The sequence below is a fragment of the Camellia sinensis genome, chromosome 8, assembly GCF_055761805.1.
Source record: "Camellia sinensis isolate YWXY chromosome 8, ASM5576180v1, whole genome shotgun sequence".
NCBI classification, from domain to species: Eukaryota; Viridiplantae; Streptophyta; class Magnoliopsida; order Ericales; family Theaceae; genus Camellia; species Camellia sinensis.
In genome coordinates this window covers 41,015,618-41,034,285 of record NC_138968.1, presented here as the reverse complement: position 1 = coordinate 41,034,285, position 18,668 = coordinate 41,015,618, and the positions used below count along the sequence as shown (strand labels likewise).

At 40.6% G+C, this 18,668-nt stretch overlaps 1 protein-coding gene across 1 annotated transcript; it reads right to left on the bottom strand.

The window, feature by feature from the left end:
• Positions 1-6,592: 6,592 nt before the first annotated feature.
• Positions 6,593-17,661, bottom strand: LOC145797722 (uncharacterized). The gene is made up of 8 exons (XM_082885134.1): positions 17,514-17,661; positions 9,686-9,936; positions 9,397-9,603; positions 9,228-9,317; positions 9,054-9,138; positions 8,615-8,958; positions 8,434-8,517; positions 6,593-6,849 (listed from the first exon to the last, which is right to left on the bottom strand). Exons 1-8 carry the CDS (start codon positions 17,659-17,661, stop codon positions 6,835-6,837), a joined length of 1,224 nt encoding a protein of 407 aa, XP_082741260.1. The 3' UTR covers positions 6,593-6,834.
• Between the last annotated feature and the right edge of the window lie 1,007 nt (positions 17,662-18,668).

Genomic DNA, 18,668 nt, shown 5'->3' with positions numbered 1-18,668 from the left:
TTTATGTCATAGTTCTAATTAGGTAACCACCAAACAATAAACTATGAACCACAAAATAAAGCTTAACACATATATATATACCAGAAAAAAATGATGATAAACAAAAACATCAATTTAAGCCATTATAAACCTCAATTCCACCAACAAACAACAATTTATCCAACTAAAACTTGAAGCATATATATATCTAGAACTGAAGTACCTCTGTTTTGGGGTTTGAACAGACACAACCACAAAGAACAGAGACAACCAAAAAAAGAAAAAAACAGAGAGAGGAAGAAATTGTGATGCCCAATTTCACAATTTCTTTGCAATTTCTGCCATAGTTCTAATTAGGCAACCACCAAACAATAAACCATGAACCACAAAATAAAGCTTAACACATATATATACCAGAAATAGAGATGATGATAAACAAAAACATCAATTTAAACCATTATAGACCTCAATTCCACCAACAAATAACAATTTATCCAACTAAAACTTGAAGCATATATATATATATATCTACAAAGAGAGGGGGGAGAGAGCGGTACCGAAGAGCTCTCATGGGGGTTCGAAGTAGAGAGAGAAAGAGAAGACAGCGGCATCGATGTAGAATTCAAGTAAGTTAATGATGATGACGGTGGCTGTGGTGGTGGTGAAGTTGGTGGTAGGGAACAGAGGAGCCAACTCGGTGAGTTTGACAATTGTTTGATCGTCAATCGAAGCACAGTTTTGCGGTTCTCAATCGGAAACCTTAGCCTTTAGAAAGGATCTATCTATTTAATCAAAAACAGAACCAACCAACAAAACCAAAACACTAAAAGAATAAAAAAAAACTTACCTTGTGAGCCGAGTTCGAGAGCAGCGAGTGGGACGGTTGCGACTTGAAGCCATTGAGAAAGAAGAGGGGGGAGAGGGGGAGAGGCAGAAATCGAGTGAGAAAGAAAGGGAGAGGCAGAAATCGAGGACTGGAGAGAAACGTCGGGAGCGAGCGAACGAAGAGAGAGGGTAGGAAAGAAGAAACACAAAGAGGGAGAGAAAGATAAAGAGAGAATGGAGTGGAGACATGGGTAAGTGGGAGAGGAAGAGAGCACAGGGTGTTTCAGCGGGAATCAAAGCATCATCCGAACCATTGATGTTTATCATAATTGATCTTGTGGAGAAGTGGTTTAGAAATGCTCTCAAGTTTACTTCTATCTCAAGGTATTTTATTTATTCTCACATACATCTCTTTGGTTGACGTTCCTCTTTTTATATTACCCCTTTGGGCCCAAGGGTTAGGCCCACTCTTAATCTCGCACTTGATTGCTTATTCAGTCTTCCGATTGCGTGTTGGTTCCCATTCGGCTCTCTATATGGCCAACTGTACATTCGGCTTCAAGAGCCCTTAGATTATAGCCGAATTGAATTCGACCAGATGTCTTTAAATATCTTAGCCTTCCTCAATATATAATTATTTGGCCCCCACAATTGGCCCCCAAACATTCGACTAACGCCAATTAGTCGGCATGTTTGGTTTTAATATGTGGAAAGTCAAGAATATGGCGCTTGCACTCCTTCCAATACCGAAACGTCAGAACAACCATGGTTTAGAAATCATTACAATTTCCCGCCCCTTCGTACGCTTTATTCATTTAATGTGATATGAAGCCACGCTGTCCCTTCGGATATTTTTTGAATTTGCAAAGCTCTTTCGAATTCACCTCTACAACTTTCATCTGCTCCCCATTGTCCTTTTCTCTCTACCTTGTAAGTTCTTCTCTTCCTTGCATTTTTTCCTCATTCCAACTCTCATTTTCTTGTTTATTTTTAGTTTAGCGTATTTTCCATTCTGATTTGGATGGCGAAACGTTTGAAAGCTCTCCTTTACATGGACCGTGTTTCCACTTTTTGACGCCACTTTTCCATTCCAGTAGACGTCCATCTGTCACTTGTGGCAGATAGCGTACTGGAAATGGAGAGGACCAATGAGAGTACAATCATCTTTCCACTCCTGTCAATCACTGAGGGTGGAGTTGGTTTTCCCCTTCATCCATTTTTAAGAGTCGTCCTTCGTTATTGGGGTCTACTCCCTTCACAACCTAACGTAAACTTTTATCGAATCATAATGGGAATAGTAGAATTAAACCGCCGACTTAGGATTAATCTAGGAATCCCTGCTATTTGACATTGTTATGCCTTGGCGAAATCATCTGGTCGGCAGGGACGTTACTTTCTCAGGGCCAAGGACACTGATCACTATCTGGTGACTACGCTTGCCAACTCTGGTAAACATGTTGACGACGTCATGGTTGTTGTCCGAGGCAACTGGGAATTTGGCGAAGGCGAAGGCGAAGATCGCCTAGATCCTGTGCCTAGACAAAAAGGTGAACCAGGTGGCCGTATAGTCCCATTTCTATGTGCATTTGTTATACGTTTATTCGGCTTAGATTGCATGTACTTACCATTTTATTTGTACAGGTAATGATTTGAAAAAAGTACTTATTTCGGCCAACGACGCTGTGCTTCAGCAAATCAAAACTGCGCTCCAATTCTTCGGCCGTCTGAACCTCCAAAAGCAAGGGAGGGCAGCCCCCATCTTATTGTGGTACGAGCCAACATACGCTACTTTTTCGGCCGCTGATCACATTCCGATTCCAAAGGGTGAACAGCAGCTCACGACACTCATTCCCCCAAATTTCAAGAACCTTAGGGAGAATGGTCTTGAAGTTTCGGATTCAGAGCAAGTCGCCGAGCAGGTCGTCGAACAAGTCATTGAACAGCCGAATCAGTCCAACTTGGACAGATTTGACAGTCTGGGTGAGGAGGTTGACGCGGCTCTTAATTTGGCCTTTGAGGAAGCTGGCTTCAACTTTTCATCCACTTCAGGCCAAGTCGACGTATCATTAGAAGACGATATTTTCACCGACTTAGGAGACCTTCCTGGCACAGATCCTAAGAACATGGCTGGGGAGTCGCTCGCGCAGATGGCCAAAAGAAAAAATGCTGAGAAGATGGCAGCCCGAAGAAGTGCCAAAGCGGCCGAGTCTAAACCCCCACCACCTGCTCCTGTTGGGGCTGAGTCTTCATCGCCTCCTCTTGTTGAGGAAACAGAGCAGATTGTTATAGCTGAAACAGAGCCAATTTTCATTGATTAATCGGACAATTTGGTGGCCGAACAGAGGGGGAGAAACGCCCCGCAGAGCACAAAGACTCTTCTAAAAACCAAACTGATAAATGACAGTGCATAGAAGAGTAGCAGGACTAGGCTGCGCCATTTATTATACAACCTAAAATAAAGAATGTGCCGGTTGCTTCTTATGCTTTAGCTTTGAAGGACGATGTTGTGGCCTTAAGCGTGAAATCGTCAATTTCTCTGCTAATTGACAAAGCAGCAGTCCGTGCAGAGCCGAATATGGTGTCGACAACATTAGCTACTCAATCGGCGATATTGGAACATAACTTTGAAATAATATTCTGTTCCTTTTTATAGCAGCTTTCTTATTAATCTTTTTTTTACAGGTGGCGGGCAGGATTGCAGAAATCGGCCACCGTCATTATGACGTTATCGTGCAAATCGGCTTGATCAAAGGCGAACTCAAAACTGAAAAGGGCAAGATTGAAGAGGCCTCCCTTAGAGCTGAATCCAAGGCGGGCAAAGCGGCTGAAGAGCGAGCCAGGGTCAATGCCGAGGAAGAAAAGGCTAAATATTCAGATTAACTCAGGCAGGCCGCCAAAGAAAGGGCGAACGCAAGTGAGGATGTGCTCAAATTGGCCAAGGAGGTGATTGCCAAACTGGAGGCTGACTTGGCAGAATTGAAGAAGGCAAAAGAAATCGCTGACTCCGAGATCTCCAAAGCATTCCTAGCCAAAGAAAACGCCGCCTTAGAAAAATACGTGGAGAAGTACCCTAAGTTCAAAAATCGGGACTTCAAACACGGTTGGCTCAAAGCTCTTGCTGCCACTAATGTGACATTGGAGCAACCAATTCCATAGGAGCAGCTAGAGGTTGAGCCGTTGGAGTTTGATCCTGAAGAATGAGTTCCATATGTCAATGTAATTTTGCTTTTTGTTTGGTGTTTTGCTGTACGTAGCTTTTTGTAGATTTTTGTTTAGAAGTTAAATATAGGGTAATTTTCATGTGTAAAATGACGATTGTTTGTACTCAATTTATTAATGAAAATCACCTTTTTGTCTATGTTCTGCATGTGCTAATTAACAACTAAGTAGGGTGATATAACTTAATTCGACAACAACATAATCTTTCTGCATCTGCTAATTATTAGCCAAGTATGGTGATGTAACTTAATTCGGCAATAACATAATCTTTCTGTATGTGCTAATTATTAGCCGAGTAGGGTGATGCAACTTAATTCAGTGATAACATAATCGATTGTAACATAATCTTTCGAATGATCATGTTAATTTGAACATTAAAGGGCCGAATAAAAAATACAGCTTGCAATGTCAGATGGGGCATTAATCTATTTATTAATAGAGGCCGAATAGATTACTAAATCTGCCCTTGCCCCAGTTGATGAATGAACAAAACTGCCAAATATTTGTAGTTCATGGATTGGGTGGGGCATAGTAACTTATCGGCGCAATGTATTGCAATCGGGCCTAATAGATTAATGAATCTGCCTTTGCCCCAACTGATGAATGAATAGAACCGCCGAATATTTGTAGTTCATGGATTAGATGGGGCACAGTAACTTGTCGGTGTAATGCATTGCAATCGGGCCAAATAGATTAATGAATCTGCCCTTGCCCCAGCTGGTGAATGAACAGAATCGCCGAATATTTGTAGTTCATGGATTGGGTGGGGCACAGTAACTTGTCGGCGCAATACATTGCAATCGGGCCAAATAGATTAATGAATCTACCCTTGCCCCAGCTGATGAATGAACAGAACCGCTGAATATTTGTAGTTCATGGATTGGGTGGGACACAGTAACTTGTCGGCACAATGCATTGCAATCGGCCCAAATAGATTAATGAATCTGCCCTTGCCCCAGCTGAGGAATGAACAAAACCGCCGAATATTTGTAGTTCATGGATTGGGTGGGGCATAGTAAGTTGTCGGCGCAATCTATTGAAGTAATCACCTTGGGAACGCTGCACCAGTAATTAATAAGCGGGGTAGGGGGTAGGTGCGCATGGATTCTGTGCTGTGTTCAAATTCAATAGTCTGCGAGGGGGAAAGGAACATTATGCCAAACTAAGGAAATTTGGATGTCAAGAAGAATATTCTTCAACAGCAGAGGGGAGGGAAGGACACTAGCTGAACTGGACTTAGAGATGAATCAAGGTGGCGAACCTACGCAAACGGGAAACAGGACGTCGGAGGAGCGTGAGAGGCGTCGCGCCCCCCATCATCGAAATAGTTCTCCAAGATGGGGGCGAGGTAGAGAAGTCACCAAGGAAGGAGAGGCAGTAGTGAGGGAGCTCCCTCCGTTCGCGTAACAAAACCAGTAGGACACCATGCCCGTTGAGTTTTTCAATCTTCGTTGGAAATAAATTGATAACTGAAGTAGATTCGATTATCCGCAATTGAAATATGGCAATCGAGTTTGCTCGACAGATTTTTTTTCCCGAAGTCTAGTAATCAATGGTAGGTCGGCTTGACTATGAAGTTTTTTGGGAGGGTGTCCACGGAGCGGTAAAGGGACTATACACCTCCTATGAAATCCGCATGCGTCTTCGTGCCGTGTGAAGAGAGATAGAGCAGAAAGACGGTCACATTCGGAGCTTGGAAGCTCGCGTAGAGAAAGCCGAGAACGAATCGAAGAAAGCTAAGGCTTTCAAAACACAGTTGACGAGTCAAATGAACCCGATTGTGACGAAAAAAGTAAACCAGCGTCTACTGGATCATGCGATCGCCGACCGAGATACGGCGAGCATGTCCGTAAGAGAAGCAATAAGAGCGAAAGCCTACGAACAAGTTTTTTTATGACGGCCGAAAAATTGGTATTGAAAAGACAAAGGAAAAATTAGCTGAGGATGTTTCACTACAAAAAAAAGTGGTTTTTGCGACGGCAAAACGCCGTCGCAAATGGTCCCGTTCGCCGTCTCTAATACTTTTTGCAACGGTAATTTGGCTTTTGCGACGGCAAGTGGGGGTCGCAACAAAGGGGGTTGCAAAAGGGATTTAGCGACGGTAAGTGCCGTCGCCATTGTTGTTTGCGACGGGAGACTACCTTTTTTGCGACGGCAATGTTCTGTCGCCAATAATGGAAGAAAGTCTGAGTTTTTACGACGGCACAGTATTTCCGTCGCTAAAAAGGTTTTTTGAGACGGCAAGAATGCCGTCGCTAAAAGGGTCATAGCTCATACTATTGCCGACGGCAGCCTGAGCCGTCGCTAAAGGTTTTTTTCGATTACATTGCATAGCTTTTGCGACAGTATATCTGCCGTCGCAAAAGCCTCGTAAAATTTTTTTGCGACGGGTTCTTATGCTGTCTCAAAAAAAAAAAAAAAAACCTGCTGTTAAAAAAAAAAAACCTGTTCTCAAATAAAAACCTGTTATTTTAGTTTAAAAAAATTAAAATAACCTGTATTAAATGAAAAATAACTATAAAAAAATCCAAAAATTACATAATAATATAAATACATACATAAACAAAAGTTGACAAATAATTAAAATTCATAATATTGTTACATTCATAACAATACAGAAATAAAAATTCATAACAATAAAAATTATGCCACTACATAATGTCGCATACTACATACATAATGTTGTTCACAAATTTAAATAACATAAATCAAAATCAAAACCAAAAGTTTTCGTCTTGATTCTTTCGTGGGTTACAAAAACAAAAGTTGGTCATAATCTTTATACGCCCGCATTCCACAAGAAGCAAACTGCTACTCAGAAAATATCTGAAAAAAACAAGATAAAAATAATTAATAACCATATAATGGCGTTAATATTTTAATTACAGAAAAATATAAAAAAAAAATTGACTACTATATAATTAGAAAGATAGTTTAGTAAATAATTTTGACTAGACCGAAATCCGACTCTAACTCCCAAACCGGGAACCCGATTCGAGCCCCGTTTTCTCCCACAAGTCTCTCATGCCTAGGCGGTCGCGTGTGCCAAGTTTCGTGCTCAACCGACGCCGTTTGGTGATTTTGGAGCATTAATGCCTCGAATTCAAGTTTCTTAAGGAACTAGTTTGCCTAAAGTGAAATCCGGCTCTAACTCCCAAACTGGGAACCCGATTTGAGCCCCGTCTTCTCCCACAAGTCTCTCGTGCCTAGGCGGTCGCGTGTGCCAAGTTTCGTGCTCAACCGACGCCGTTTGGTGATTTTGGGGCGTTAACACCTCGAATTCAAGTTTCTTAAGGAAGTAGTTTACCTAAAGTGAAATCCGGCTCTAACTCCCAAACCGGGAACCCGATTCGAGTCCCGTCTTCTCCCACAAGTCTCTCGTGCCTAGGCGGTCGCGTGTGCCAAGTTTCGTGCTAAACCGACGTCGTTTGGTGATTTTGGAGCATTAACGCCTCGAATTCAAGTTTCTTAAGGAACTAGTTTGCCTAAAGTGAAATCCGGCTCTAACTCCCAAACCGGGAACCCGATTCGAGCCCCGTCTTCTCCCACAAGTCTCTCGTGCCTAGGCGGTCGCGTGTGCCAAGTTTCGTGCTCAACCGACGTCGTTTGGTGATTTTGGGGCGTTAACACCTCGAATTCAAGTTTCTTAAGGAAGTAGTTTACCTAAAGTGAAATCCGGCTCTAACTCCCAAACCGGGAACCCGATTCGAGCCCCGTCTTCTCCCATAGGTCTCTCGTGCCTAGGCGGTCGTGTGTGCCAAGTTTCGTGCTAAACCGACGTCGTTTGGTGATTTTGGAGCATTAACACCTCGAATTCAAGTTTCTTAAAGAACTAGTTTGCCTAAAGTGAAATCCAGCTCTAACTCCCAAACCGGGAACCCGATTCGAGCCTCGTCTTCTCCCACAAGTCTCTCGTGCTTAGGCGGTCGCGTGTGCCAAGTTTCGTGCTCAACCGATGCCGTTTGGTGATTTTGGGGCGTTAACACCTCGAATTCAAGTTTCTTAAGGAAGTAGTTTACCTAAAGTGAAATCCGGCTCTAACTCCCAAACCGGGAACCCGATTCGAGCCCCGTCTTCTCCCACAGGTCTCTCGTGCCTAGGCGGTCGTGTGTGCCAAGTTTCGTGCTCAACCGACGCCGTTTGGTGATTTTGGGGCGTTAACACCTCGAATTCAAGTTTCTTAAGGAAGTAGTTTACCTAAATGAAATCCGGCTCTAACTCCCAAACCGGGAACCCGATTCGAGCCCCATCTTCTCCTACAAGTCTCTCGTGCCTAGGTGGTTGTGTGTGCCAAGTTTCGTACTAAATCCGGCTCTAACTAGTCCCGTCTTCTCCCACAAGTCTCTTAACTTAGAATGTAAAGAATGCAAATATACATTTTAGCTTAGAATGCAAAGATACATTTTATACCTGATCTTCTGGTGGTGGTGTATATGGATTCTCGTCTTCTGCAGATTCCCTAAATGCCCGGTGGCCACTCGATGCATCAGGAACCTATGTTAGTCAATGCATAATGTGTTAATCATATTCAAATTTTATACATAATCTTGAGTGACAATTGAACTATCAAACAATTTCATTTATATGGAACCTGTCTGTTGGGATCTACACTCGCCCCCTGCGACACAAGGGCCATCATCTCAGCTCTCATCTGCTGTAAATGTGTAGAGAACTCTGCTCGCAGCTCCTCCCTCAACTCATCCCTTAGCTCTGCACGAACCTGCTGTGTGATCTGATCAATAGTCGATGGCTGGGGTGTTGACTGTGATGGCCCAGCACCATCTTTATACACCGCTCTCCGAGGCACAATTCTCCCGTATGTGCGACAATATTCATGTCCGTCATGACCTATCAACTCATGGAAAATGGCATTCCTAGCCTCCAAAGTCCGACCATCCTCAGGTAGCATAGAGAGTTGACGATTAAACTCATCCAGTATTGAATAAGACATACAAGTATATGCCAAATTAAGATGGTTGACACACAAAAAATAAACTTTAAATACAATCAAAGGTGTTTGGAAACTACCAAGGTCTGGATAACCTCTGGGTCATCTCCTCTACGTGTCATAAGCCAAACATTCATCTTATCAGTAGACTCCCCCTTACTGGTCATCTACATTTTTTTAGAAATATGAAAATTAGAATCCAAATAATTTGCAAATATACAATGTTTATACAAAAATAAAACAATAAAATGTAAACCTCATGCCGTATCTGAGAGAAAGTAGTACGCCCTGTGGTATGAGCTATGCCGTGAGCTCGGCGATTTTTAGCGTTCCTACTTGCAATTTTCTATAACATGTTCCACAAATGTAAGTATGTAAATATGATTTGTATGTTTACATATCATAAATATAACTTATTTGTATACCTCAGCATCGGAAGTACGCCAATACTCCACAAGTTGTTCCCACTGGCTTGGCACAATGTGCATAGGAACATCATCCTTCAGATTAGGATCAGAACTTCTAGGCTTGAAATACTTAGCCTTAATCTTGTTCTTGTGATCCTTCCATATGCTGTTGCAGTTTTTCATGCAGATTGGCTTGTACTCCTCTGGACATATATTCAAATTGTCCTATAAAACACAATTTCAAAGTTTAAGGCAAAGTATAACACAAATTTGGAAATCGAATTTGTGGAAAAAAATATACTTTTACCTTCACATCCTTCCAGATAGCATCAACAATATCATCAGGCACATTGTTCCAGTCAAGAAAAGTAAGAGGAACAATGTTACCATTCCGCACAATAATGCCAAGTTGAGTAGTTAACTTAGCCACGTTATCCCCTATTGGACAATAATTTTCATCAAATTGTATGTCCAGCTTTTTACCAGTACCCCACTCTTTAATGCCCTTGGCACATCCTCTACCACGTCTAATCGAGGTTGATGAAGAACTAACATGACCTGCGAGATACAACAACAATAAACAATATGCAATGGCAATAAACAAATGCAAATTTAAATAATGTGAATACAAATCATATCAAATAAACCTGAGGTGGGCTGTGAAGAAGTCGAAGGGTCTGCAAAATACAATGAGAATAAACAAGTTATATATAATGAGCATAAATAAATGTATGTGTAAATAATTTTCATACAAATCAAAGCAAATTTATATACCTGCAGATGGCTCATAAGCTAATGATGATAGCTGCTGTGGTGCCACTGATGGTGGACGCACCAATGGTAGGCGTGGAGGCTGAGTACATGGTAGCTGCTGTGGTGCCACTGATGGTGGTCGATATGGTGGTACTAATGGCCCCTCAGATGGTGGTGGCACTAATGGCCCCTCCGATGGTGGCCAATGTGATGCCTCCTCTGATGGTGGTGCTACTGATGTCCTGTTATGTAGCACATCAGATATCATGTGCCGGGGATGATCAGGCTTCCTCTTCCTTCCCATAATAATCTGCAAGCAATATAACACTAATTGACATTAGAAACATAGACAATGATTTTTCATCAACTATAATATGACATTAATTGAACTAATACAATTACGAAGACAAAATAAATTAAGAAATTGATGATTAACTACAACCTTTGCCTTAATTGAATTACTAATGTTGATTAAATATCAGCCTATTTGAACATCAACTGTTTCCCCTTCTGCGGCTTCCCTCACCCAACCAACTTCTTCATCACGAAGCATTATATTTTCTTCCAATTGTTGGCTCATGTATGGCTCGATTTGTGGATCAGTCGAACTCATGTCAAATAAACCTCTTTGAGACATCTTCACCACGACTTGCCAGTCTGGTTGTAACGGGTCTGCAACATACCAAACTTGCTCTGCTTGGGACGCCAAGATGAAAGGTTCATTGGTAATTCGCTCATCTCGGTACAACAAATGATTGAAGTTCACCAACGTGAAATTGAAGACATCTTCTTTCTTTCCGTGAATGTTGTCAATCCAATCACACTTAAACAACACATGTTTCTTCTCATTGGAATATCGAATCTCAACAATATCTGTCAATTGTCCATAATAGTACACAGACCCCACACGAGGATTCTTGTCTTTTCGACTATCATAACTTATGGTATCTGCCTTCAAAGCTACACCACAATTTTGTGTGGCTCGACGATCATCCATGGCCTTTACTCGATACCGAAACCCATTCAGTATATACCCATTGAACCTCCTTGCCAAGTTATGAGGACCATTTGCCAATAGAATAATCTCTTCAGAAAATATGACATCAGTAGTCCTTTGCAAAGTTTGGACCTATTTAACACGAAAATGTAAAATTTGAAATGTAGATCGACTTAAGTAAGTAGAATCTATAGAGTTAAATACATACATGTTCCTTGAACCAAATGTGAAAAGTTTCAAAATGTTCACGCCGAAGTTGATGATCGTCGACACGAGGCATTTTGAGCTAAGTACTTCAAGGTGTTTGCTGTGTAGATTGAAATTTTAGCAATACAAAAAATTTAGTTGAAAATTCAATAAAACATAATAAAATATTGAGTGAGTGACTTAACCTACTTCATGAAAGGTTGAACCGCGCTTGTATTGAATAAAATGTACCGATGAGCTTGTACCCAAGAAGTATTATCAAGATAAAAGCTTGTGTTTTCACCAATAGCATGACCCAAATTATCAGCACCACTATAGTTCCTCACGAGTCGACTAGATTTGGTTTCCACATCATTGAGATATTGTGCACAAAAATTCATGCATTCTTCCATAAGATATCCTTTAGCAATTGATCTTTCAGGATGAGCTCTATTACGCACGTATTGCTTCAAAGTAAGAAGATACCTCTCAATTGGATACATCCATCGAAACTGAATCCATCCACCCAATAAGGCTTCATCAGCTAGATGTATAGGCAAGTGCTCCATTATATCAAAAAAACTCGGAAGAAATATTTTCTCTAGATGACAAAGTGTTATAGCGATAGGATCTTGAATATATTGCAAATCCGTCGCACGATTCACTTTCGAACACAATTGTCTAAAGAAATTGCTCAATTCAATCAAGGGTTCAATTACATTCTTCGGTAACGATCTTCGAATAGCCAATGGAATAAGTTGTTGCATCAGAATATGACTATCGTGGCTCTTAAGACCCCCAATGCTTCTATCATGTAAGCGCACACGACGTGATATATTGGATGAATACCCGTCAGGAACTCTTACTTCCTTCAACACTTTCAAGAACAAATCTTTCTCATCCTTGGTCATCGTGAATTGTGCTGGTGGTAAATAGGCTTTATTCGACCCTCTTAACTGTAAATGTAGGGGTTTTCTAATATTCATATCTTGTAAATCACGCCGAGCATTAACACCATTCTTCGATTTTCCTGCAACCCCTAATATTGTCCACAACACATTGTCACAAACATTCTTCTCTATATGCATCACATCGAGGTTGTGTCTTATTAGATTGTGCTCCCAATATGGCAATTCATAAAAGATACTCTTTTTCTTCCAACTATGGGTGCGATGTCCAGCTTTCTCCTTCTCTACCTGTCTCCTATGCCTCTCCTTAAGGTCATCCCTCTTGTATTGGGTTAAAATACCCTCAGATTCTAATTGTAGCAACATCTCAGTTCCAGACAACAATTTTGGTTTGAGTCTAACTTCCCGACTACCATCAAATGATACTTTATCCTTCCGAAATTTATGGCCAGTATGTAAAAATCTGCGATGACCCAAGTACGATTGTTTCCTACTATGCTTCAACCAACACGATGTAGTTTGCTTATTGCAATAAGGACATGCATATTCGCCTTTAGTGCTCCATCCTGACAAGTTTGCATATGCAGGAAAATCACTAATTGTCCATAGTAAAGCTGCATGCATTTGAAACATTTGATTTGTTGATGCATCAAATGTTGACACACCCTCATTCCATAGTTCTTTCAACTCCTCAATCAACGGTTGCATATACACATCAATCTTGTCACCAGGTCCTTTCGGGCCGTCAATAAGCACGGATAAAATTAGAAATGGTTGCTTCATGCACATCCATGGTGGCAAGTTATATGGAATGAGCACAACAGGCCAAGTGCTATGAACTATGTTCATCGTCCTGAATAGGTTAAAACCATCAGATGCTAAGCCAAGCCTTACACTTCGACAATCATTACTAAAGTCAATATTCCGATGATCAAAATCTTTCCATGCAAGGGAGTCAGCAGGATGCCTGAAGACACCATCATCAGTTCGTTCATCTGCATGCCATCTCATGAACTTGGCCGTCTTGGATGACATAAACAACCTCTGCAACCTTGGCTTTAAAGGGAAATACCTCATCTGTTTTGTAGGTATTTGTTTGCCACCTTTGTTAGGACTATTTAAACCACCATCACCATTTGATTTCCATCTAGAACTGTTGCATATGACACATTTATCAAGATTGGCGTCCTCGTTTCGAAACAACATGCAACTGTTCGGACATGCATCCCACGTCTCATACGTGAAGCCCAAATCTGTTGTGACCTTTTGAGCTTTATAATATGAGTCCGGGAGTTTCACACCCAATGGGAACGCGTCATTCAATAACTCAAGCAACATGTCAACAGACTTGTCTGTCCACTGATTAAGCACTTTCAAATGTAGAAGTCGAACAATGAATGACAAAGATGTGAACTTCTGACAACCCGGATACAATTCACTTTGTGCATCTTGAAGAAGTTTGAAATACTTTGCAGTCTCTGCATTTGGACCGAGCTGGGGTTCAGATGCATGGGGATCAGGCCCCTGTGGTTCATCACCCTCAACACTTGTACCGGCATATGGATTTCCCATAGCCCCTTGTATCATTCCAATCATATCATCCCCAATGTCTAAATTACTTAATGTTTTATTCTCTTGATTACTATGCAGAGATACGTAAGATTCCCCATGATTAATCCAATGTTTGTATTTTTTAAAAAAACCATTCAAAATCAGATGCTCCCGTACACCCTCTCGTACAAAATAGTATCGATTCTCACACTTCCTACACGGACAACTGATCATCGAACCTTCAACCGTATTGGTGTAGGCAAACACAAGGAATTCATCAATCCCATTAATGTATTCGCTCGACATCCTATTTGGCAAATCAATCCAACTCTTATCCATCATCTGTACACATAAATAAAAAGAGACCATAATAGCCATAACTAGCTAGTGTCTTTTTATGTAAAATTGGGTATGAATTATTGAATAAATACAAATATCAAGTCAACTTCCCCCATGTGGGGATACAGAAAAAGTAAGTGAAATATTACTACATTTCACACCATTTTCCATTTCCCTTTCCCTTTCCCTTCCCTTTCCCTTTCCAAATGCCTATCCAACTCTATCAACCAAATACTACCTAAATAACAATAAACTTTGAATAAGGAGAAAACCCAAACTTATCTGCCATACAGAAATGAATAAATGTTTACAAAATGCATAGCCATCGTATGTTAAAAGACTAAAAACCTCCTAATCGAGTCAAGATGTAGTTCACCTCAAACTAAAACTAAGTTCAAGGTCATTACAGTTTCATTATGATAGAAAAGAGTTACTAGCTAAGTACAAATATACCCACCCCTATCCACATATACATAGAAAGAATAAAGACAAGTGCAGAAATAGCAATATAACAAACTGAGTTTCCAAATACCAAACCAATTCCAAAATTCTATTCCCATCACTTTCCATTATGTAAATAAATATGCGAAATACACATTTCTATTGCCTTACTGTTACCAGACCTCAAATGAAACATGGAAGAAAGCTTTTTCCTAAAGTATGGTTACCAGCACATATTTTTTCAAAAATATGAACACAATTAATAATTTGAAATAAAATAAAATAAAATAAATAATTTAAGGGATGTAATTATTGAAATTGATAGTTCAAACCATTAATTCAGATCAATTAAATCATGATAGGATCTTTTTTTACCCCAAATATAGCGGTAGGAGTACTTAATTTTATTGTTTTTTTTTATTTGTACAGATTTTTTAAACATAGTTGTGGAGGTTAAATAAAAATTTAAAATTTTGAATTTGAGTCATTATTGAAAGAGTTATTAGAGATTTTTTTGGTTCTTAATTTCAAGTGTCTAAAAGGATTAGTTATTGGGTGAACTTGAGTTCAACTGGACTGAGTTGAAAATAGTTGTTGAACTACTTATATCTTTTTCCCAAAAAACAAAAAAACAAAAAAAAAACTGTTCAATAAAACTAAAAAAATTTAAATAAAAAAACATGTGTGTGCTTGTGTAATTAAATAGAGTGAGATTAGTATTTATATAACAATTAAATGAAATTCATGTAAAATTCATATTATTTGAATTTAACTTTAACATAGTCTATGTATTTTTCATGCTATCAAGTCATACTACTTTTAAGTCTGTGTAAAAAAAAATATATATATTTTTGAAAATTATAACTTGTAGTATTTAGATTATAACTTGTAGTCAATTTATTATTATTATAGTAATAATTCATTCCTCTAAAATTAGAGCTCATGTGAAAAATCAAAAAAAAAAAAAAAAAAAAGAAGCCAAATTTGTAATTCTTTGATTGATTTTATATTAGGGTAATGAGAAATAAAGTCATGTAATCAAATGAAACATGTCAAACATCATACATTCATCTATATATATATACAGAGAGAGAGGCTAAAGCAAATATACATTCATATATATATATATATACAGAGAGAGAGAGAGAAAGAGAGAGAGAGAGAGAGAGAGCATATACGCAGAGAGACCGTTGCCGTCGTCGGACCAACCAGAGCCGTTGTCGTCGCCGCCGCACCACCGCACCACCGCTACAGAGAGCCGTTCGCCTTCGTAGGTCGGTTGAGGAATTTGGGGGAAAAAAAATGTTTCGAAGAATTAGGGATTTGGCTGAAATCATCGAGCGGCAAGATGAAAGGGAAGGGCGGGCCTACTTTTTTTTTTTTTCTTTTTGCGACAGCTCGTTTTACACCGTCGCCAATGGTTGCTAATTACATCATAAAACGGCGCCGTTTTAATAAGCCCCTTTTTGCGACGGAATTGTGCCGTCGCAAATGGCCACTGTTTGCGACAGCAAACATATGCCGTCTCAAAAGTAATATTTTTTGCGACGGTAAAAAACGCCGTCGCAAATAATTCGGCATTTCCGCGTGGTTTTATTACCGACGGGACAAACACCATCGCTAACTCCTTTATTTGCGACGGTATAAGTTGCCGTCGCAAAAAACCATTTTTTGCGACGGGAGGCGCGCCGTCGCTATTGATTCCGTCTTGTTTGCCCCCTTTTCTTGTAGTGTTTGTCGGTGCGAAAATCGTGGATTTAAGCATAGATGGATTAAGGCTTTCCAAGCCTCAGGTATTGATTCGGCGTCACCTCTGTATCAGAATTACAAATTTCTTTTCGAAGCTTATGACGCCGAGAAATTCGACGATGTAGAGAGTGCAGAATAGATTTAGATATTAATATAACTTATTGTACTTTTGAATTTGTCAAAAGCCATGTATTTATGCTTATTTAATGAAATAAATATTTTCCATATTGCTTTGATTAATGTTTGTATCTTCTTGTGACAACCGTATATTGATCCATGCCATTCTATTGTCAAATTTGGTCCTTCTGAATTTGGAGGATTACCCAGCTGTTCATGCTTACGAACAATGGGCGCTCCAAATTCGGAGGCTTATTGTGGGCTTATCGTGATATCCACGAAAGGCGCTCCGAATTCGGAGGCTTATTTGGGCCAAACATGACATCCGCGTAGGGTGCTCCGAATTTGGAGGATTATTTAGCCCAAATGTGACATCCACGCAGGGCGCTCCGAATCCAGAGTCTTATTGTGTTAGCCAATCGTGATATCCACGAAGGGCGCTCCAAATTTAGAGGCTTATTTGGCCCAAATGTGACATCCACGCAGGGCGCTCCAAATTCGGAGGCTTATTCAGCCCAAACATGACATCCACGAAGGACGTTTTGAATTCAGAGTCTTATTGTGTTGGCCAACCGTGATATCCATGAAGGGCGTTCCGAATTCGGAAGCTTATTCAGCCCAAACGTGATATCCACGCAGGGCACTTCGAATTTGGAGGCTTATTCGACCCAAACGTGACATCCACGAAGGGCACTCTGAATTCAGAGCTTTATTGTGTTGGCCAATCGTGATATCCACGAAGGGTGCTTTGAATTCGGAGGCTTATTCGGCCCAAATGTGACATCCACGCAGGGCACTCCTAATTCAGAGTCTTATTGTGTTGACCAATCATGACATCCACGAAGGGCGCTTTGAATTCGGAGGCTTATTCGGCCCAAACGTGACATCCACGAAGGGCGCTCTGAATTCAAAGTCTTATATTTGTTATTAAACCATTATTAACGAGATTGCGATAAGAAAGGGCATTGCACTGGGAAATTAAAAGATGTATTCATAACATATCAATAAAAATTCAAAAAAAACTAGCACACCATACAAGTTGGCTTAGTGATAAAATTTGCGCAAATGTGTGGAATTCCAGGCTCGTGGCAAACTTCTCCCAGCCATGTCTTTGAGTCGATATGTCCCAGTTCTAGCGATTGAATCAACCCGATAAAGGCCGTCCCTGTTGGGGCCTAATTTTTCATCTGTTGAATTCTTAGTAGCGGGAAGCACTTTCTTGAGAACTAATTCTCCAGGCATATAACGACACAATTGCACGTGCTGATTATATGATTTAGCGAGCTGTTGCTAATACCACGCCATGCAAGCAAGAGCACGATCTTGATGTTCTTCAATCAGAGTCAAGTCTAAGGCCAACATCATGTCATTACGGCCCAAGTCAAAAACCTTGGATTTCAACGTGGGTAGACCGATCTCCAGGGGGATAATTGCCTGGGTTCCAAAGCACAAAGTCAACGGCGTTTCCCCAATGGATCGCCTTCGAGTAGTACGGTGAGCCCATAACACACTGGGCAACTCTTTGACCCATCTACCCTTAGCTTTTTCCAACCTTTTCTTGATGCCGTCCAGGATGACTTTATTAGAGGCCTCTGCCTGACCATTGCTTTGTGGATATGCCGACGAGGAAAAGTAAGGCCGGATACCATACGTGTTGCATAATTCTCGGTAGACGCCACAATCAAAATTCGTACCGTTGTCTGAGACGATTGCTCTTGGTATGCCGAATCGTGTTATGATGTTTTTCCATAGAAAACACTTAACATCGACATCTCGAATATGTGTTAAGGCCTCTACTTCAACCCATTTTGTAAAACAATATGCCGCGACGACCAAGAATCACTTGTTCCCTGGAGCTCGTGGAAGTGGTCCGACGATATCGAGTCCCCATTGTGCGAACGACCAAGGACTAGTGATAGAGTTTATTTCCTCGGTAGGCAAATGAGTTAAAGGGGAAAACTTCTGGCATTGTTCACATTTCTTAACATAATTCTCGGTATCAATTCACATGGTGGGCCAATAATATGCCTGTGTTATGGCTTGGTGGGCCAACGAGTGTCCTCCAGAATGGGCACCACAGCTACCTTCATGTATTTCAGTTAAGAGTTCCTCTACTTTGTCTGGGTGAACACATTCTAAGTACGACACATAAAGGGATTTTTTGTAGAGCTTTCCATGCGGATCCAAGTAGTATCGCAGAGCTTTATTTCACAGTTTGTGGGCTTCTTTCTTGTCCATTGGGAGTTATT

What these genes read in the sequence shown, in the direction of transcription:
- LOC145797722 (XM_082885134.1), bottom strand. Translation starts at nt 17,661, where the DNA reads ATGCCTGGAGAATTAGTTCTCAAGAAAGTGCTTCCCGCTACTAAGAAT. An exon ending in TCTCTCAGATACGGCATGAG is followed by an intron (nt 9,139 to 9,227) that starts GTTTACATTTTA and finishes AAAAAAATGTAG; the next exon opens with ATGACCAGTAAGGGGGAGTC. An exon ending in CCCAGAGGTTATCCAGACCT is followed by an intron (nt 8,959 to 9,053) that starts TGGTAGTTTCCA and finishes CTTATTCAATAC; the next exon opens with TGGATGAGTTTAATCGTCAA.